Raw genomic sequence first — 20464 nt, forward strand, 5'->3', positions numbered from 1 at the left:
CCTGTCCTGACCAGGTCTAGCAGGGGCTGCCCAAGGTGTTGCTGCCCCAGCACTGGGCTCTGCCCCTCCAGCAGGGGCCACAGGCTGGTGTAGCGAGCGTTAACAGGTCCAGGCAGCCAGTTTAAAGGCACATGTGGTGACACACACACCCCACACACCCCCCCAGTTTTTATCAGCTCTTCGGCTAATACACCCCAGCGTGTGACCCAGGGAGGCTGCGGGGCCGGTACGCGATGGCTGACGCCGGGGAGGTTCTCCGAGAACGGGTGCTGATTTTCACTTTCCCCGCTGCCTGCCCGACCGCCGGCAGCCAGAGAACGCCCCCCTCCTGACCAGACCCCCGGGGCAGCGGGGCGGCCTCCGTGCAGCGCGGGGGCCCGGGAGCAAGCAGGGGCCGCTCCAGGGGCGAGGGCCACGCCAGCCTCCTCAGGCCCCGGGCAGCAACGCCGAGCACAGGCGGGGAGGGTGCTGGCACCGCCCGCCCCGCCCGGCACAGCGAGGCTGGCGGGGGCGCTCAGCCCGGCCCCGGGCCCGCCGCGGCGGCGCGGGCGGCCGTTAAAGGCGGCGGCGGGGATCGACGTCTCGGCGCTCGGCAGGCGGCAGCCGCCATGGCGCTGAGCGGGGTGCGAGTGCTGGAGCTGGCGGGCCTGGCGCCGGCGCCTCTCTGCGGCATGATCCTCGCCGACTTCGGGGCCTGGGTGGTGCGGGTGGACCGGGCGCCCCGCTCCGCCGTGGCCACCGACGTGCAGGGCCGCGGCAAGCGCTCCTTGGCCCTCAACCTCAAGCGCCCCCCGGGCGCGGCGGCGCTGCGGCGGCTGTGCTGCGGGGCGGACGTCCTCATCGAGCCCTTCCGCCACGGTGAGGCGGCGGCCTTGGGGGCCGGGGGCGGCCCTGGGCGGGAGGGGGGCGGCCTGGCGGAGCCGCTGTGGTGCGAGCGGCAGCGAAGGGCCGTGGGCCGCGGTGCTGAGGGGACGGCTGTCAGCCCGTGATCTCTGGGAATGCGTGGTTGGAAGTGGGAAGGGCAGGGCCCATGGCGGTTGTCTCCTGGGACGGGGTGGAAAGTGCCGCGGGGCCGACCGGGGTCTGTGCGGCGCGACAAGCCCTGCCAGCGCCGGCGGGACGGGACGGCGCCGCGGAAGGTGCCCGGCCGGGGCCCTGCCCCACTGGCCGGGACACAGAGCAGGTGTCTGGGTGGCACCCGGGGGTGTCTGCGCCGAGGGGTCCGCCGGGCGCCGGCCCCGGGTGCGCTCAGGCCTGCCGATACAGTTCACCTCACATTTGCACTGTTGGTACGTGGGTCAGACACAGCAGATAGTGGTCTAAGTCTCAGAGCTTACTATTCCTCTGAAGACTTAGAGATCTGACATGCTCTTTGTTCATAAACCGCGCTCGGGCGTTCATCCGCTGCTCAAGCGCGGGCGGTTTCAGCATCCCCGCTGCACCTCCAGGATGGTCCGGGGTGAGCAGTACCGCTGTGAACAGTATCGTCGCAGTCAGGTTGTAGGGGGCTTTGCGCAGCCAGATCCAGTTGAAGATGTCCCTGCTGGTTGCAGGGGGTTGCACCAGATGACCTTTAAAGGTCCCTTCCAACCCAAACTGTGCGATGAATGATTGTGCTTCAGCGAGGAGCCAGCTGAAGTGCTGTGGCGTTTCTGCAGTCGGTTTAGAAATACAAGGCTGTAGCAAGTGAAGCATCACACATCATAAACAGGCTCATGTAACCTTGTCACAGGTAATGCTTTTCTTTCTGAAGGCAAGGTTTTATGACTGTGATGGTTTTTACCTTAAGAGTTTCTTGTGTTGTGCCTCAGAAGCTGTGCAAACAAAATTAAGCCATTCAATTCCATTTCTGATTGTAACTAGTCTTCTATTTTCTAATAGGATGTATTTTTTTCTTATGGAAATTTCTGTTTTCTTTAGTTTTGTTGGCTTTTTTTTTTTTTTTTTTAAATCTGGAAATGCAGGTAATTTTGTAACTAGCCAATATTAGGTTTTATGGGCCTGTAACTGAACTAGGCAAATCTGTGATCCAGCATGAAGCTGGTGTGAGCCAATGAGAAGGTGAGGGCCCAAGTGGCAGGAGGGTTTCTTTACATACACATGTACCATTCACCTTTTGACAATGACTTTGTGACACCAGGGGTAATCTGGCACCCAGTTCTCACTAGTGCTTGTGAAAATCTTGCTTCATGAAATTTCACTTTGTCCTTGGCATGACAAGTAAGGAAGATACTTGCCACTGCCTTGGAAGTGAGACAACAGAAACAGAGCTTAAGGAATTTGAAGATTTAGTAACATTATGGACTAGTCTGTGAAACAAGTTGCAATAATAGACTCTAGGGTGGAATAGGCATTGAAGTTACATCATGCCTTCCCCTCCAAAATGTGTCTTCCTGTAGTGTCAATATAGATTATAGGCCATGGTCTGACCAAGCTGACTGAGACAATAAAAAAACTGTCATGTTTTACAACTTGAAATTGCTTCTTTTGAAACTGCAAGATCAGAGTTTGTCTTGATTATTGTAAACCCATGCTGACCAAATCTACATTTCATTGATTTCTAAAAGTTCCTTACTTTCTGCATTACAAAAGAACACATTTTCTTTTGTGCAATTGTTGCATATAATTTGTGGAAGAGTGGCACAATCCATTTGCATCAATGACTTAAGAGGAACACATGGGGTACAGAGGGGCTAGTATGGTGAGGAAAGTATATTCCAATGAAAGAGGAAAGCAATTTCAGGTCATTTTAATGTGGAAAACGTAAGATTTTGCTCTCTCTCCCCTTCCTCTCCCCTTCCTCCCGCCCCCCCTCCCCCCCCCCCGCTATTTTTTAACAAGCTTTTTGATAGATTTCTGTCTCATTCAGCAGTACATGGATTACAGCAAGCTGTATGGCAAACTTTTGGAGAAGTAAAACAGGAAAAAAAGCTGAAAAAAAGGAAGAATCCTAAAGCTTAATTTCCACTTAATTGTCTTGTATTCAAACTGTATGGAGTATGTTGGTAATTTATAATGTTCTGGCTGTTCACATGGTAATATGGGTACTGAATTAGAATGTGTTACTTCATAAATTGCAGTTCAGATCTGTTGTTGTATATTAACTTTGAACCATGTATATTTTGAATCTTAAGAAAAGTAAACATGAATTAGGATTCTGTGCCTTTGTCTTTTTAAGGTGTCATGGAAGAACTGGGGCTTGGTCCAGAGATCCTTCTACAGGAGAATCCCAGACTCATCTATGCTAGACTTACTGGGTTTGGCCAGACAGGAAAATATGCTAGATCTGCAGGTCATGACATCAATTATTTGGCTTTATCAGGTACGCTGTAATTTCCTGTCAAATAAGGGTTTTTACCCCCTTAAATCAAGACTCAAGAATGTATTGAAAGGTTATTTGCAGGTAGCTCAAATTATTAGAAGTGCAGTCTGATTGAACAGCTGAGCACATCTGAAGTGTCTCTGTTGGTGAAAGCGTTTCCTTCTCTTTCCTGCTTCCTTTAAGTCAGCTCTGGCACTTGCTTAACCCCTCTGTAAGCTCCCTCACAAGTCAAAAATGGGCCGGGAGAAATGAGGATATTTTCCCACCAGGTTATTGAGGTGAAGCAGTTAATTAAGAGATCCAACAAACATAAAGTCTGCACAAGAAAGGAAGAAACACGGGCTGGACGGGCTGCTCATTTTGGCGGCAGCAGTGAGCTGTTAGGCTGGATCAGCGTGTCTTCTCAGGCCTTTTCCTGTGTGCTATTTTATCTGAACAAAGTTTTCCTCTTTGAAGAGAGGGCTGAAGTTTTTTTGCATTTTTGTCTTTCTTCAGGGCCTCTCTCCTAGAAAATCTCTATGCTTATAATTCCAAAAGGGCTGCAGGCTATTTTGCATGTATGTGGGCAGGTTTTTTTGAGCAAAGAGCTAGGTGGCCTCAGCCATTTGAGCTTTTGCGCTTTTCTGCTTGATACCAACCAGAAGAAAAGCAGGCTTAAAATAAAGTGCCAATGCATTGCTTCCTTACGGTGTTGTAACAGTATGCTGTTCTTAAGTGTCATGATTCTGCAAGTATGCAGTAACAATAATAAAATTACTCAACTCTGTTGATAGCAGTCAGCGTGGCCCCACCTACTGGTGTTCACGCTGCTGCTGTCTCTGCTGCTTCTCTGAGCCTATGAGGGGGGGAAAGTGGCCCAAAACTTCTTGGATAAAGTATTTCTTTTAGCCCCAGCAAAAGGCCAGGTACTGCAGATGTGGTGATCCTGTATCACCTGCTCTGGGAAGTTGTGTTGTAGAGTTAAGTTTCTTCAGAGATTTGTTCAGTCTTCTCTCATTATCTAAGATTGTCAGAGATTAAAAGAGTAAAGAAAGGATGCCTCATTTGAAACGCTTTTGACTTCATGTCCAGATGATCTCAAAGTATTATGATATTTTTACTTATTAGCATAGGCAAAGAGTCAGTAGAGGAACAGCATAGTACATCAGTACCTTAGACTGTAGTACTTTTTGTTTACAAAAATAAGTGCTGTTTTCTCTGGAGCTGGTTTAATCAGTGGTATTTTGGTTAGTGATACCTTCCTAAAATGAAATAATTTTGCTTGAAATTTCACACAAGTTGTTCTGCATATTTAAAGGAAATAGGACGAGGTATTCGAGAGGTGTAATTTCTCAAAAATGGTATCTCGTCCCCTGATTATTTTCCTGATGAACTTTGGCTTTCTTTAACTAAAAATGGCTTGCATTAGGAACTCCAGATATAAGTTATTATGTTAATCTGCTGGTGCCTGTGACGACCTTTAGACTGTTAGAAGTGAGCCTTTAGTCAGCGACAGGGCTTTATGCTTACACTACAGGCTTTGGAAACTTCTTTATACAGTGCACTCATTTGCTTGCACTTAGGAAGTGCATTAGACCGTTAGCTAACTAAGCAGTGCATTAGAAGAAGCATGCAGTTCTCAGAAAATTTTGACCATCCGTGCTGCAAATCTTAGACCTTAAGCTACAGGCATAAGAGGCATGATCGTACTGCAGAGTTCCTTGCTTGCCTGAAGGGAGTCACTGTGAGGGAACTACAAAGAGTAAGGTGACAGTAAAGAGGTTGTTTAGGATAACGGAGAAACACTGGCAGGTTCAGAGGCTCTGTCTGAAGTAAACTGGCTTAGCCTTTCCTCTGTTCCCTTTAATTTCTGCATAATTGCTGGCATAAACATAGGTTCTCTGTGTCTATGTTGCATGCAGTCAGAGGTAACTTTTCTGTGTTATTCCTCTTACACGCAGCCTTTTTTCCCCAAAGGTATTGAAGAGGGAGGTTAGGCCTGACGTATGCTTATCAGCATGAAATCCTCTGTTATGATTATTATTCATGGGTTATGCGCACAGAAGACTGTACCTCTGCCTTTTTGCTTCGAAAGATTCAAAGAACAGCAATTTAAAGTTGCTTTGAGTCATGTTTATAATGCCTTTTGAATTTTTAGGGGGGAGGTTCTATGGATATACAAAGGTTTTTTAGATGAAGTTTTGTCTCTATGTAGGCAAATTATCAATGGTTTATTTGTGAGACTTTTATTAGTCTCTTTACTTAAATGCACTAATATGATTTCTTATATTCTTTTGTGAATTAAAGAGTACCTATTTGCTAAGACACAGCTGAGACAGAAAACTGTTGGTAGAATTTGCTTTATTTTTTGTTTACTTGCATAGTCTTAAAATAATGAAACTTTAATTGTAGAAATGAATATTTATAATTAATTTCATACTTACGTTTGCTTTGATTGCTCTACTGTCAGGTGTGCTGTCAAAGCTGGGTAGAAAAGATGAAAATCCTTATGCACCCATAAATCTTCTGGCTGATTTTGCTGGTGGAGGTGTCATGTGCGCATTGGGCATTATTACAGCCCTTTATGAACGTACCAAGTCTGGCAAAGGGCAGATTGTTGATGCAAGTATGGTAAGTTTGGTCTCAAGGAAGGTGGGGTTTCTTAGGTTTGCTTGTTTGGGTTTTTTTCTACTCTTAAGTCTGTAAAAGAGAGAAAATTGTAACTATTCATAAAGTTAAAAATTGAGAACTTGGGAAAGGGAAGGTAACTAATCTCATAAAATCACTATTTCTTCAGGTGCAAGCAGTTTTCACATATCCCTGTTGCCATAGCATCATTATGACATGGGACACATACTGTGGCTTTCCCCCTGTGCCATTCCCTACCTCTCCTTTTACCAGTCTGCCTTCTTCAGAAAATATTAGCTGTATATATTGGATGATACTGTCCTATTAGAAGCACTGTTCCCTTGAATAATTACACTGCTATGGATTATTGCCAAGAAGGCAATTTCAAACACTTTGTGTTAATGTGGCATAAAATAAATGAAAGGCTAAATTAGCTTAATGATGAATACTATGGATTTTTTCACTGCAAGGCTACCCGCTTACACACAGAGGAAAAATACATGTTTACATTTATCCTTGAAACCTATATTACCTGCAAGTGTTTTTTCTCTCTCTGTCTCTTTTTCTGTTTTTTTTTTATTAAAGAGCATTGCAATTAAAATTTTACCTCTGTTCGAGATGTTATGATACAGTGAAGGCTATGATTTGGACTTAAATATATTTTAAGTTTTAAAAAAATTATACTAATTGGAAAATGTCCCTTTATTGAAGAGGTCTTGAAGATAGGAGAACAGTACAGGATGTTAGCTGTCTTGACTTCAGTAAGTTTTTGACAAACTCGCATGACATTCTCAGAAGCAGGCCACAGCATTATGGTCTATATGAAAATTCTATGGGATCAGTGCAAAACTGGTCTAATTTTTTTTACCCCAGCAACAGTTATTAGTAGTTGATTGACAAAATGAAAAACTTACCAGCTGGAGCTCTACAGATGTCTGTTGGGGTTGTTTTTCAGTGTTTTCTCCAATAAGCTGAATGATGGATGAGTGAGTTTTTAGTAAATTTACAGATAATACATGTGTGGGAAGAACATGGACACTTGGATTAGAATTGAAAATGACCTTTTCAAATTGGAGAAATGGCCTGAAAAAAATTGGCTGCAATTCATGGAGACCACTGCTCTGTAGTTCTTTTAGGCAGAAACAATTAGCTGCACAAATGCAGTATGAGAACAATTGGCTAAAGTACAATCCTGGGGGTTTGTAGTAGTCACAAGCTGAACATGAGTCAACAATGTCATGCTGTTGTAAAACACACACTCACTGTATTAGGATGTATAAACAGGAAACTGAGCCAACAAAGTTTCTGTAGTAATTCTTCTAATCTATTCAACATTTATAAGGCCTCGGGAAGATACTGTTTCTGATGCTGGCCATCATCTTTCACAAAAAAAATGAGCAATTTGAAGGAGTTTGAGAAACACAACAAAAATGATGTGAGTCTAAAAACATGACCTACGAAGGAAAACTGAAGGAGTTTGTATATTTCTGAAGAAAAAACTGAATTGTGACAAGTCTTCAAATATTTAAAAAGATATTTCTTGTAGTTTGGAGTATTACCATATTTTCACTATTGGTACTTTAAACCACTAAAAGAATTCGTTAAGGGAAGGAATCAATGTCAGTCAGTCCACTGATGTCCTAATGAGATCTGTGACTCATTGGGAATGGAATGTGTTGCGGTTTTTTGAGGTTTTTTTTTAAGCCCTCAAAACTTCTCAGTTTTTTCTTGTCTCATTATAACTGCAGAATTTACAGTTCCTTGCTGATGTTCCTGGCATCCTGTGAAATGGATGGAATATTGTCCAGTATCACGGGATGTACTTTACCTGGGATTTTGTTATGTTCCTTTCACTTGAACAGACTTTCAGTGAGACAATTGAAAAACGTAATATGCATCAGCAGCAGCAAAGACAATTAAATAGACCGGGTTGATGAGCCTGCTTTTATGTCTAAATATCATGGAAGTAGATATTTTAAGATCATAATACTGCAGCAATATTTCAGCTGTAATTTTGTTTTAACATTCTTTTTTATTTAGTAGGCCTATTACTTAAGCTGTTTAGGTGGTCTGAATCTGACACATGGTGGAATTTTCTGTGGTAGAAGAGGGAAAATGAATTTCTTTTTTTAGCAGCTTTTTCCCCTCAGGATTACTTTTGTTTTCATCTTCACAGGTTGTTTTCCTGACCACTTGTTTATTTTTTTCTTTTATACCAATGCCTACTTTTCTGAAGTAATCTAAAAAAAATAATTATTTCTTGTCTTTAAGGCTGGTAATTCTAGATTGAGATCCAGATTTTTGTTACAGAAGAATTTGTTATTTATCTTTTATTTCTAATTACTATGCTGAAAGCTGAAAATGGCGTGAGAGCTTCTTATGATCGGTAATACACACATGAGGAACTCCTCCAGTTAGTGAAACTAAACTAATACAAAAAGAGTATAGAGGGGATCAGTTGAAGGGCTAGATCTGCATCATCTGTTCACAGTGTCTAGTGTTGTTGTTGCACTGCGGAAAAAGTAGATGCTGGGTCCAGCGTTTCAGCTGTCTACATTAGGAGAATTAGATGCCTGATCTGGATTGGTACATGTTAGTTGCTGCCTGTTCTCCTGGACATTAAAGGGATCATAGGTATCTTACAGTGAGCCTGATAGTTCCCATGGGCTGAGTAGGCTGTGGAGTGGACACCGCAAGAACCATGTCAGTAGGCACAATTGTACGTCTGCGCTCTTGCACCACACTGGAATAGAGGCATGTGAGTCGGGGCCACATTTAAGTTTGCTCCAAATTCAGACACAGAGCCTTCTACTGATGGTGGGCATCTGACCAAGCATGACTCACCCTTTGTGAAAAGACAGCCACAAAAGAGGATGGTGGGTAATGAACACTTGCATAATAGTCTCGTGGCAAGAGCATTTAGGTGTCCAGCAGAAGACTGGGGTTCCATGTTTTTCTCAGCCTGGAGGTATTAAAAATCAAACCTCCCACATCCTAGAAGCATTCATCAGTCATGAGGATAAAGATTTCGTTGGTGTGGATTCACGCTCAGTTTTGTTTGAACTGTTTCACTCTGCAAGAAGGAACAGAAGACTTTTGGAGCCAACGGGTCACCCAGTGGGGTGGTGCCTCTGGATTCTTGTTGCTGCTTCAGACCGCTGGTGTTTTTAACATGAAGGAACCATCAACTGAAACACATAGCTCTTACTGTATAATCATTCTGCCATTAGGCTTAAGTGGAGTCTCCCCATGTTGTCCTTTTCAAGTTTTAAAGAACGTGACCGTGTTAATGTGTGTGGTGTTTTTTGAGCGTGCCTCTGGGCATTTGGTGTAGATGTTAGACATCTTTTTACTTGTCTCTGAATTGCAGTGGGCCTCAGGCAGAAGCTAGCTGTCCAGTTGCCCAGCCAGGGATATTTCTAAAGTCCCTATACCAGTCCAAAACATACATGCTGTCTTAAAAATTCCTAAGTGTTTCCAGGGTAAGTAGCACTGTATGTAGGTACTGTAAGTAGTTCCATCAGCACCAAAATCTTATTTGCAGTTAGAGCTTATTCTGATGTTATCCCCATCTATTATTACTCTTACTTCCAGTGTGGTTTTGTGCACTTTTTTGTTGATGTGAGCAGTGCAAGATCAGATTATTAGTAAAGCAAACACTATTTTGATATCCTTGCAATCATTTTGCAAACATGTAGATGAAGGTATACAGTATTTTATCACATGGAAGTATTTTAATTGACTTTAACATGTGACAAGTGGGGGGGCAGAAGTATTCCTGTCCTTGTGGCAGGTACTTGAGAAAGAAGCCAAGTAACACACATTAAATGGAGAAGCCGTAATGGCTAAATACTTCAAAGGTCTGCATGTTTTAATTTCTTGGTTAGAAAGGTAGAAACTGGTAGATCTTTCCACATGAAAATTCAGCAACTTTTTATTTTGGTACAATCTCTGTGCTTTTCTCTATAGACAATATTAGGTTAATTTTGCACAGCTGAAAATGCATGAATCAAAATGATACTCAAAATGATACAGCTCAGGTTTTTCTCTGGAATGTTTGTGGCCATATACTGTTACTGCCTCATGTTCTTTTACAGTTTTTCTAATGCAGTTGGAAGAAAATGGGTTATGCTGGTGAGCAAAACTGTAGGATGTGATTTGGCTTGGAAAGACTGGTACAAGCTTGATAATTATTGGAAGGCTGAACAAACTGAATTTTCATCTGGTGATATTCTACATAGACAAAATTTTAAGGAGCAAGTTGGAACGGGATTAATCATGTTTTCTAGTGTTTTCATCAGACACTTGCCTGTTTAGAGATTACTTTGCTATGTCTATATCACTGCCAGTGATGAGAGTGGGAGAGTAATTTTTTTTTTTACTTAGTTGATGGAGATGAGCTTCCTAGTTTACATGGTGTAAGAGAGCTTTAACCTTTTATTTCCTTCCAGTTTTCTTCTAAAAATAGCAGTCTTACTATAATCAGTAAATTCAAAGAGGTAGAGATAAAAATTTGATACTTACATCTTGATTTCCAGAAGTTTAGAAGGCTTGACAGCTGTCAGATGCTTCATGTTCTGTAGAGCCAAGAAGCTTGTCCCATCACCTAAAATTACATTCCCTTTGGGAACTCCTAATGATTCTAAAATTGCTAAACGAGGAAACTTTTTGCGTTGGAAGTGTGTTAGCTATCTGAAGCTGCATTATTACATTTATACTCATTCTCTAATTCTAGATGTTTTATTGTATGCAATATAAACTGTAACTGAAAATTCTAAAAACTGAACTGCTTGCTACAGATTTTGTCATTAAAAATCTTAAAGTACAGAACTGGTAGTAGTTTTCTGCTGTTTTGTTTTATGTAAGATTAAGGTAACATGCTGACTGATTTACTGAAGCTGTTACCTTTTCTTGTAATCTTCAAGGTAGAAGGAGTAGCCTACCTAAGTTCTTTCCTGTGGAAATCACAAAATTTGGGACTTTGGAACAGACCTCGAGGTGAGAACCTGCTGGATGGTGGTGCACCATTTTATGAGACGTACAAGACCTCTGATGGAAAATACATGGCTGTTGGTGCCATTGAGCCTCAATTCTATGAGCAGTTAATAAATGGTAAGTAGCTTGGAGTTGTTTCACATCATCAAAGCATGACTGAATGAATTCTTTAATCTTGGGTTTGATTCATCATGACATTGGTTATGTTGATTTCTTTGTAAAAGTGGAACATTTCTTGAAACAAATTGGGTAGTAGTATGCAGTTTAGTTAACTTTTTTCTTCTAGCAATTGATTTAGTTTTCATCCCTTCTTCATCTTACACTCAGAAACTGCACTTAAATTAGAGGTTTTCTTCTGGAGTTATGGTAATGGTAGTCAATGATGTGGCTGAAGCACTAAACAACTATTTTTGGAACCCACTTTTTTCAAGGGATTGTCAATATACTTTAGAAAGGAGACCTAATTCTTTGGTATTGCAAATAAAATTTCAAGCAATTTCAGTTATTTGTGATATGATTTTTTTTTAATAAAAACTATTTAAGTTGTTTCAGAAATCATATGTTCATTGGAACTAGTTCATAGTATTTCTTGGTAGAACAGGATTTTTCTAGAAGAAAAGCCAGCTTTATAAATTAATTTCAACCACACAATTTCGGAGTGCTTTTAGTGCCCAGCTATGGATATAATTTTTATATTTGACTGAATACTCTTAAAATATGACTAGAAGGTATAATATTTGAGAAATTAGAATGGGTCATGCAGAATAATTGTGTGAAGTTAAAACAGAAACTCGCAGGTGGCTCTTTACCTTTGAACTGTTTGTATACTTCAAGCTTTTGATCAGTTGTGCTGTTAGCTTCTTACTGGTTATTTAATTTTATAATAATTTGTTCTGTGATGCTCCTTTGGTAGATTGCTATGTTTTCCATACAGCATTTATAAAAATATAAAAAATTCAGAAAAGAATTTGTGTTTATTCTCTTTCCACTATTCTGAATATGAAGGATATAAAAAGTTCCAAATGCAGTTTTTGTTATGTTTAATAAGTAGAAGGAATACCAACAAAGGATATACCTAAAGTGGATGTGCTCAGTATTGTGTGAACGACTTTTGAATGTGCATGACTTACATGTGGTAAGTCTTTGGTGAGTGAGGGTGCCAGTGGAGTAACTCCGTATTCTTGCTCAGTCCCTCCCCACTGATTATTACTTAAATTGTAGCATGGGTTATGTTTACTGGTTTTGGCTGGGATAGAGTTAAATTTCTTTATAGCAGCTTGTATGTGGCTGTGTTTTGGATTTGTGTTGAAAATAGTGATGGTAACACAGGGATCTTTTAGTTACAGCTGAGCAGAGCTTATACAGCATCAAGGCCTTTTCTGCCTCGCCTGCCACCCCACCAGTGAGGGGCTAGGGGTGCACAAGAAGCTGGGGGGGGGCATAGCTGGGACAGCTGACCCGAACTGACCAAAGGGGTATTCTGTACCATATGATGTCAGGCTCAGCAATAAAACTAGAGGGGGAGGTTGGCAAGGGGTCCCTGCTTGGGGGACTGGCTGGGCATTGGTCAGTTGGTGAGCATCATTGTTGTTTTTGTTTGCATCATTGTCTTTCTTGGAGTTTTTTTTTCTTCTCTCTTTGTTATCTTTCCCCCTCCCCCCTTAACATTTTTAATATTATTAATATTATTATTTTGTAATTACTAAACTGGTTTTATCTCAGCCCACAAGTTTCTTTCTCACTTTTACCCTTCCAGTTCTCCCCTGATCCTGCTGGGGGAAAGGGGGCTGAGTGAGTGGGTGTGTGTTGCTCATTTGCCAGCTGGGATCAAACCACGGCAATTTCTCTCGTAGGGAAGTGCCAGCTCAGCCCCAGTCAACTGCATTGTGCCAACAAGAGCATAGTCAGTGCTGGGGCCTGCACTTCCAAGAGTTTTTGAAATACAGAAGCATGATAAAATGAAACGAAGGTACAGGGGTTGTAAGGTGGGGTATGCCTTTGGTAAGTAGGATCCCAAAGAGAGATCTTGTTCTGTATGCTTTGGTTTTGTTCTCTTGCAACCTGTGATGCTCCCGAAGTTCTTGCACATCTGTGGCTGTAAATGACTGCTTTTCTTGTGCCACGGTCAAAAAGGGCCATGCAATTGCATAGAATATCCAGACTGGTACATAGTGATGCATCAAATGTATAAGGCAGGCTCCTGGAGTAACAACAGGGACATGTCCATCATTTTGTGCTGCCCCCAGATCACTGTCAAGTTTGGAAGAGCCATGTTCTTTGGCTGAAGAAGTTGGTAATTTGTCCCTCGTTGTGCTAAGAAAAACAACTTGTTTGCAAGCTCCAGTTCTAAGCTACTCGATCTTGAAAAAGAAAGTATATAGTTGATAATTCTGCACTTTGCAGTTCTTTGAAATGTTATTCTCATCCAGTCCCTTGAGACTTTTTTGCTTACAAGAAGTGGAGTTGGAGAACAAAAAGAAATATAAAACAGTATCAAAGTAGAATGTAAGCTTTTGCGCTGGAAGTTAGGGAATTTGGAATTCCAATACATGTCTTCAGGGAGAATGCCTGTATCTAATATAAAGGAAACAAGAAAAGAGAAAGTCTGCTTACTTAAATACCCATATGTCTGGTTTAAAGTGATAAAACACTGACCTATAGTATTCATGGCTGCAGGATTTTATTCTTCTCCAGAGATTAAGTTGAATTGAACTTACTTTTAAGCTATAAGAGTGGGATGGAATCTTTATTTGTTCAAAAAGAAAATGAATTCTGTAATGAAGTCTGGTCTTGTTTGTCACTTATTCTCCGTGAACCTTTGCTGGACACTCCAGCTGCCTTCTATTGATCACTGCTACAGGGCAAGACTGAGGCTTTTCTCTCTCAACCAGACAGCCAGCTTATCTAGAAAGAAGCTCTGATGGATGAATCCAGTGGCCAGGCAATATAATATGATCACTGACTGGTCTCTGTCTTATTTAGATAACTGTTTTCTGACAAAAATGCTAAAAATCTCTGCTTTTCTCTTAGTTATTTCTCAGAAATTTAGGGCATAAAGTTGGAGCCACAACTGTGGATCCATCTGCCTATGTTGGGGCACGCACATTGGACAACTTTATTTTCATGTTTGAAAGTATTCCTTATGCTTACAATGCTCAGAAAGGGCTTGACTTTTAACAGCTTAAGCTTCAAAAACAGTTATTCCAGCAATAAAGAACTGGTGCATCTGTTTGTAAGTAAGCAACACCTGCAGTCACAGCTGTGTGTGTTTCAGGCTGTTTCTGTCATATTTTAAAAATGCAGCATACAGACTACAGTCTTCTATGGAAATTGTGCTTATTGCCTTTATTGTATCACAATCTGTACTTGTTTATAGTCAATCAGTTTTCTTTGTTTATTTTGTAAGAGGTATGTTGTTTAAAGTATCAGACCAATTCAAGTTTTTTTCACAATGCTGCATTTAAAATAAGTGGTCTTTCGTTAATTGTAGTTTAGGTGCATATTATGAATTGTTCAGATTTTCACATAGGAAATATTTATCCTGTGCAGTTAGTTACGGTTGCAAGTTTTCTGAAGTAAGTGTACTAAATCAGGACAGCAGATCCTTCTTGTGGTTTAGGGATTTTTTTTTTCCTTTCTGGGGTATCTATTGCAGAAATTCATTTCAAAATTTAAGCCTTTGAATGTTCTAGGGAATTAAAAACTGCTTGTGAGAATGTATTGCTCATTCACAAACCCAGAGAGCTTTGACTTAGGCTGAATTGTCAGTCCCAGGCATTAATTCCCTGCTTTGAAGTAGTTTTAAAATGGTATGTGCCAGTTAAAAATTCCATAATTTTATTTCATACCTTTTCCCCATAATTCTGGTCATTTCTGCTGATGAACAATTTGGTGCTGTTCCAGATAGAATATGTTCAAAAGCCAGAGGGTAGGTTACTTTTGACACACCTATATAATGATAATGCAACACCCATATCCTTGTAAATGTAAGAGTTGCAGATTTAAAGATTGCAGAATTGAGAAAGGAACATGATTTCTGAATCATTTCTCACTGCTCACAGAATTCTGCTTAGCAGAAGTGAAACTAATTTCCCTTTAGTTTTTGTTCAGTGTTTCCCTGCAGAATTAGGAACCCAGTGCTGGACCCGCGTGCAATTAATGACATGGCAGGGAAAGTTCTTAAGGGGTCTGCAGAGGGAAACTTAAGTTTAAAATGCAGAATCTTTGAGAATATTATATAAAATAGATACAGTAAATAATTGCTGTAGTAGCTGTAGTATTAGGAATTGTATTCTGGGCTCACTATAGACTATTGGATGTTAACAAGCACGCTGTAATCCTTTCGCTTATATTGATTTTATTACTACAGAAGTCAACCAATAAATATCTAGAATGCCTTTGCATCTTATGAAAAATCTGATGTAAGAAACATGTGCTACTAATATTAAGTCTCAATGTTTTGACAGAGACAGAATGTCTTCCAACTGACCTGTAAATTGCTTCTGCAGGTTTCTTTTGATTTTTAGTAAATATGTGCTTAGTGTTGCTGTAGCCAGGCTACAAGAGGCATGGAGAACACAGTAAATGTTGTATATCAGGTGAGAGTAAAAGTTTGGTTCTGTGTTATCACATGGTGTAAAACTCAAGTTACATGAGGTAAACTTAGTATCAACTTAAACTGATGTGAAAAGCACTAACAATCACTAAAGTTCTGAACACGTATTTGATAGCACTGCTTTCTTACTACTATGATATTCCTATATTGTGTGACTTCTATTTAAAAAGAAGGAAAAAACTTAGGAAGCAGTTGAAAAACAGAGTTTACATCATTATGAAGGATTTCCACAGGGCTCTCCATTTTGTGATTATAAAGTATTGTGTACTGTATTAAAAATCTGCTAATGTACTGAATTCAATACGCTGTTGTCAAGACATGCAACGTGGATGAACAGTTTCCTCATTACATTTTACATATCCTCAGTTAATATAATGTTAAGTTTTATTTGAATTTACTTATCATTATAAGAATTACATTGTACAAGTACTGTAGAGGTCCACGTTCTTGCTGCATCAGAATATTTGCAATTGTGGTAATTAAATATGTCAACTTGGATTACAGCTATGGATGCATTTGCAGTGATGCTGTGGTAGTATTCTGGGCCTGATCAACCTTTTCCTGGACTGCCACTTTCTAAAAAATGATTTACATGGTTACTTTAATGAAATTTCACTACTGTCTTGGAATATTCTAAAGTTCAGTTCCTTCTCAGGATGAGAATTAATTATGTTTAGAGAGAGTGCAGTGACATATACCTTATGGCTGTGGATTGGGCCAAAATTAAGGATTCCCATATTAAATGGTTCTATTCAGTCATGTTGTGGTAACATAATTTCAAAATTACTGTGCTATGAGCATACAATTTGGAAAAGAAAATCAGCGAGTTAAATCAAGAAAATCCTGAACAAAGCTCTGCTAGGGATCCTAAATAAACTTTTAAAATGGTATGGCTGAAGTACTGCGAGAAACTGTTTGAATGATTTCCAATGTACCAAAGCAACTTTGCTGATTTATCTAATTAATTTTACTGTTTTCTTTCTCTTGAAATAGATGCCTGATTTTACTGCAGTTTGTCTAAGAAGATCTGTAGAAATAGAGATTTCAATTTGTTGCTTTAATAAATGACATGCAGATATATGTCAATAAAGCTATAGCATTTAAAGGAGACTTAAAGCTGTATCATTGTAAGGAGACTTAATTTGCTGTTTCTCAAAAATTATTTCAAAGCTGTACTAGGGTAGCTTCCTGGGCTTTTCTAAACAAAAATCCCTACTTGAAAATTTGAAATAAAAAGCCTTGGAAACAAGTTGTGATTGTCTTACCAGTTACTCTGTGTAAAAGATACTTCGCTTTTGATTATGTTGGGTGAAATCTGTCATCCTGTGGTATCCCAAACAATTCTGTGCTGTATAATTGTTCCCTTGTTGACGCAGTCACTCCTGCTGTGATTTTGTTCATCTGCACCACAAGTGGTTAGCACAGGCTGGAAAATGAGGAGCTGTAGTGCTTAAATGCTGTTGCTTTGTGCTATTTAAAGCTGAAGTCTTCAGTGGTCAGTGGAAAATGAGCATATAATATTAAATTCCAGGTTCTGCATATTGTTCTATTTTGCTAGAGCATGTACTCTTAGGTTCAGCCAACTTTCCATCCGGCATGATCTTCAAATATAATTGGTAATGGGGTAATGGCAGAGCTCTGTTCCTGTTGGACTGGCTACTAGAACCCAAACCATAATTAATAAGCAAATAAATACTTACGATGTTTCCAACTGACAAGATTGCATGTACTGAGACAGAATCTCGGATAGTTTGTTGTTACTTAGTGTTACTTACTGTGAAAGTGAATTTGCCTCTCATCCTAGTTCTTAAGTAAACTACATAGCAGTGTTCATCTTTAGTTTTATACTGTAAAGATTAATAATAAAATTAATTTTGAAAGCATTGTTAGCTTCTATTTAGTTATAGATGCTCAACCAGTACGAGTAATCTTCAGCTGATCTTTTTTTAGGTTGATATGATTGGTTATGAAGACTAGATTTTAAGTTTAGTGATCTAAGGCGCACATGACTTGGTAACTCAATAAGGACTGATGTTTACCTTGTAGTAATACTTACTCTGATATCTGTAGGAATCTCTAATAAGAGATGAAAATGCTTATTCTGACTTTGATTGTGTTGATTTTCTTCTAAACATGAACAACTTCAAGGCTGTATTTCTGCGTCTGGAGGTTGGCAATTTCTCTGTTTTCCTTTGCATTACCAAAGTAAGATTGCAAAGCATGTATTCATTTTCAGAGCTACTATTTAAGGATCTTGTGATCAACAGTGATATTCTTAAATATTCTGATAACCTGGGGGAGACTATGAGCCCCAAGAAGCGCATGTAGTAGAGATTATGAGCATTAAGAACTTGCATAGCAGAAGAATGGACATGATCTTCCTTTCTTCTCCCCTGTGTGGTTCAGTAGCTATATGTCTACACCTCTCAATGATAAAGAAGTGGTAGAAATAGACGATACAGGAAGTTTTTTCTGCCTATCTACAGCTAAAGATCAGAGGAGTTCTATGTAAATTATATCTACAAACAAGCATCTACTAGGTAAGCCTGCTAACAGGTGCAAGTCAAATCATCAATCTGATACCAGATATGCAAAGGTGTAAGAAAAAATGCTCAAAAATACATGTTTGCAGAACTCCACATTTTCTCTGCCTTTTAGTGTGGTTTTACTGTGGTTTTCTAAGCAGCTCCCTTTCTTTGTTAAGTATTATGGTGATAGTTGTTTTCTAGCCTTTCTAATTTCTTTCTTACCCTTGCTTTATCTGAATTTTTCCTGCTGTGTTCATGCTTCAGATTTTCAAGATGTGACTGTTTGGACAGCCTTGAATATACCACTTCTGATTTCTGTTTGGTATCATAGAGTCTGTTTATACCTGTGTTTGTACAAACTCCATTTTGAAAGTGTGGTTTAATTGCCTTTTCTCTTTCTTGTTTCTTACCTCCTTTTTGAGGTAAACCCTACAAAAAGTGAGAACAATTTTTGCACCTCCTTGGGGTAGGAGAATGGAAGAGCAGGGGTTGCAGAGAGCAGAATTCTTGAGAACAGGGACATCCTTCAGAGACATGGGAAGCTGGCAGCACAGGAGAGATGTAAATGCCCCAATGAGAGGGAAGGTGTTTAGTTAAGGAGAGGGCCTAGAATGTGCCTGTTCAAGAAATTTTCAGTACAAAGTCTGTGTGCCCATCTTCTGCTCCTGTGTCTCAGAAGGGATGTGCGTATTGCATACCTAGGTGGTCCATGCAACCAGTCTTCTGGGAAGCAGGGTTCTTAAGCAGTTAGTGAGTGTAAGGGCTGTGTGTTTCACTTTTCCAAAAGAGCGGCAGTGGAGAGTTGGAACCTGGGAAGTGTGCTGAAGAAGGGAGAGCCGCAAACACTGCTGGAGTCCATTTGGACTGAGGGAGTCAAGAAGCAGGTCACTCGGCCTGCAGGCACCTGCAGCTGAGCTACCCCATGCACATCAAGTCTGGGTATATCCATCCGCTCCATCTTCTCGTCTCTGGCATAGAGATAACCCGATTGTGTTGGACTTCAAACACTGTAGCCTCCTGAATGTCCAGCTTTGGCAGATGTAGTGGCTTCTATGAGATAAATATATTGCTGTAGTCCAAGACCCATTCAGCAGACTTTTGTGTTGCTATTCCAAGTAGAGAATGCAGTAACTATTACAGAAAATGTTCTCAAGACAAAATGTTATCTCTAGGCAGCTGCTGCTCTTATGAAGTGTTTATACAAATGAGTGTTTGTTATATGTACTTAGTTAAAAGGCTGTAGCTGATGTGGTTTAGTCTAAATGCAAATAATAGAACATTGTGTTCTGCTGCTCCCTCCCCCTCATAGATACCCTAATAAAGTTTGAAGTGACTTGTAGTTAGTATGCTCTGCTGTGTTGGGCTCTCTGCAAAACATTAGCTTCTCAAGGAACACACACGGTTATGGGCAGCACTTGCTAATGGGTCTAAGCTATTCTGTAATTGAACTTTGCTTTTCTCCTTTCAGGTCTTGGGCTAGGTTCACATGAACTTCCCAGTCAGTTGAGTTTCTCTGACTGGCCCGAAATGAAGAAAAAATTTGCATCCATATTTGCACAGAAGACACAAGCTGAGTGGTGCAGCATATTTGATGGTACTGATGCCTGTGTGACCCCTGTTTTATCCTTTGATGACGTTGCCTCACATCAGCATAACAAACAAAGGAGTTCTTTTATCAGAAACGATCAGGAAGAGATAAGTCCTAGACCTGCTCCTGTTCTATCAAGGACCCCTGCTGTTCCATCATTTAAAAGAGATCCTTTTATAGGAGAACACACAGAAGAGATACTTCTAGAATATGGATTTACTAAGCAAGAGATTGATAAACTTTATTCTGATAAAGTAATAGAGTTCAGTAAACCAAAAGCTAATTTATAATCTCTATGCAGATCAGACAAATTTCAGGCTGATACAGGAAATTTTTATGCATTAAAATTGAATTATATGACAAATAAATGTTTGCATGATACTGCTTTTAAATATTTTTTTAATAATTATTGAAGCATTAAATTTAATTGAAAACAATACAATAGGAGTTACTACTTGTGTACCTGGATGGTCTGCAGTCTAGAATGATGCCAAAATTGTGTTCTGAAGATCTACACAGTTTGCGGTTTAATAAGTAGCTGCAAAGCATCAAGATATTTCTTTAAATACTGTATCCTGTGAAATGTTTCTTTTAATTCTCAGTTGCATCCTTGCTTTGTAACATATGTAGTAATGACATAAAGGCAATACTTTTCATAAAATACAATTATATTCTTCCTAAATACGTGATTGTGTTGTTTACTCATAGATAAGAAGGGGTTCTTTCTCTCTATCTTACCATATTATTTCATTTCCCTATTCATACCAAAACAATGATTGAAATAATGCGGTTTTCTTATGTGCTGCTGT

At 40.1% G+C, this 20464-nt stretch overlaps 1 protein-coding gene across 1 annotated transcript; it reads left to right on the plus strand.

The window, feature by feature from the left end:
- Positions 1-519: 519 nt before the first annotated feature.
- On the plus strand, positions 520-20339 carry AMACR (alpha-methylacyl-CoA racemase). The gene is made up of 5 exons (XM_037373224.1): positions 520-858; positions 3179-3322; positions 5772-5932; positions 10855-11041; positions 19536-20339. Exons 1-5 carry the CDS (start codon positions 609-611, stop codon positions 19943-19945), a joined length of 1152 nt encoding a protein of 383 aa, XP_037229121.1. The 5' UTR covers positions 520-608; the 3' UTR covers positions 19946-20339.
- The last annotated feature ends 125 nt before the right edge of the window (positions 20340-20464 follow it).

This window comes from Falco rusticolus, chromosome Z (genome assembly GCF_015220075.1).
Source record: "Falco rusticolus isolate bFalRus1 chromosome Z, bFalRus1.pri, whole genome shotgun sequence".
In the NCBI taxonomy this organism is placed as follows: Eukaryota; Metazoa; Chordata; class Aves; order Falconiformes; family Falconidae; genus Falco; species Falco rusticolus.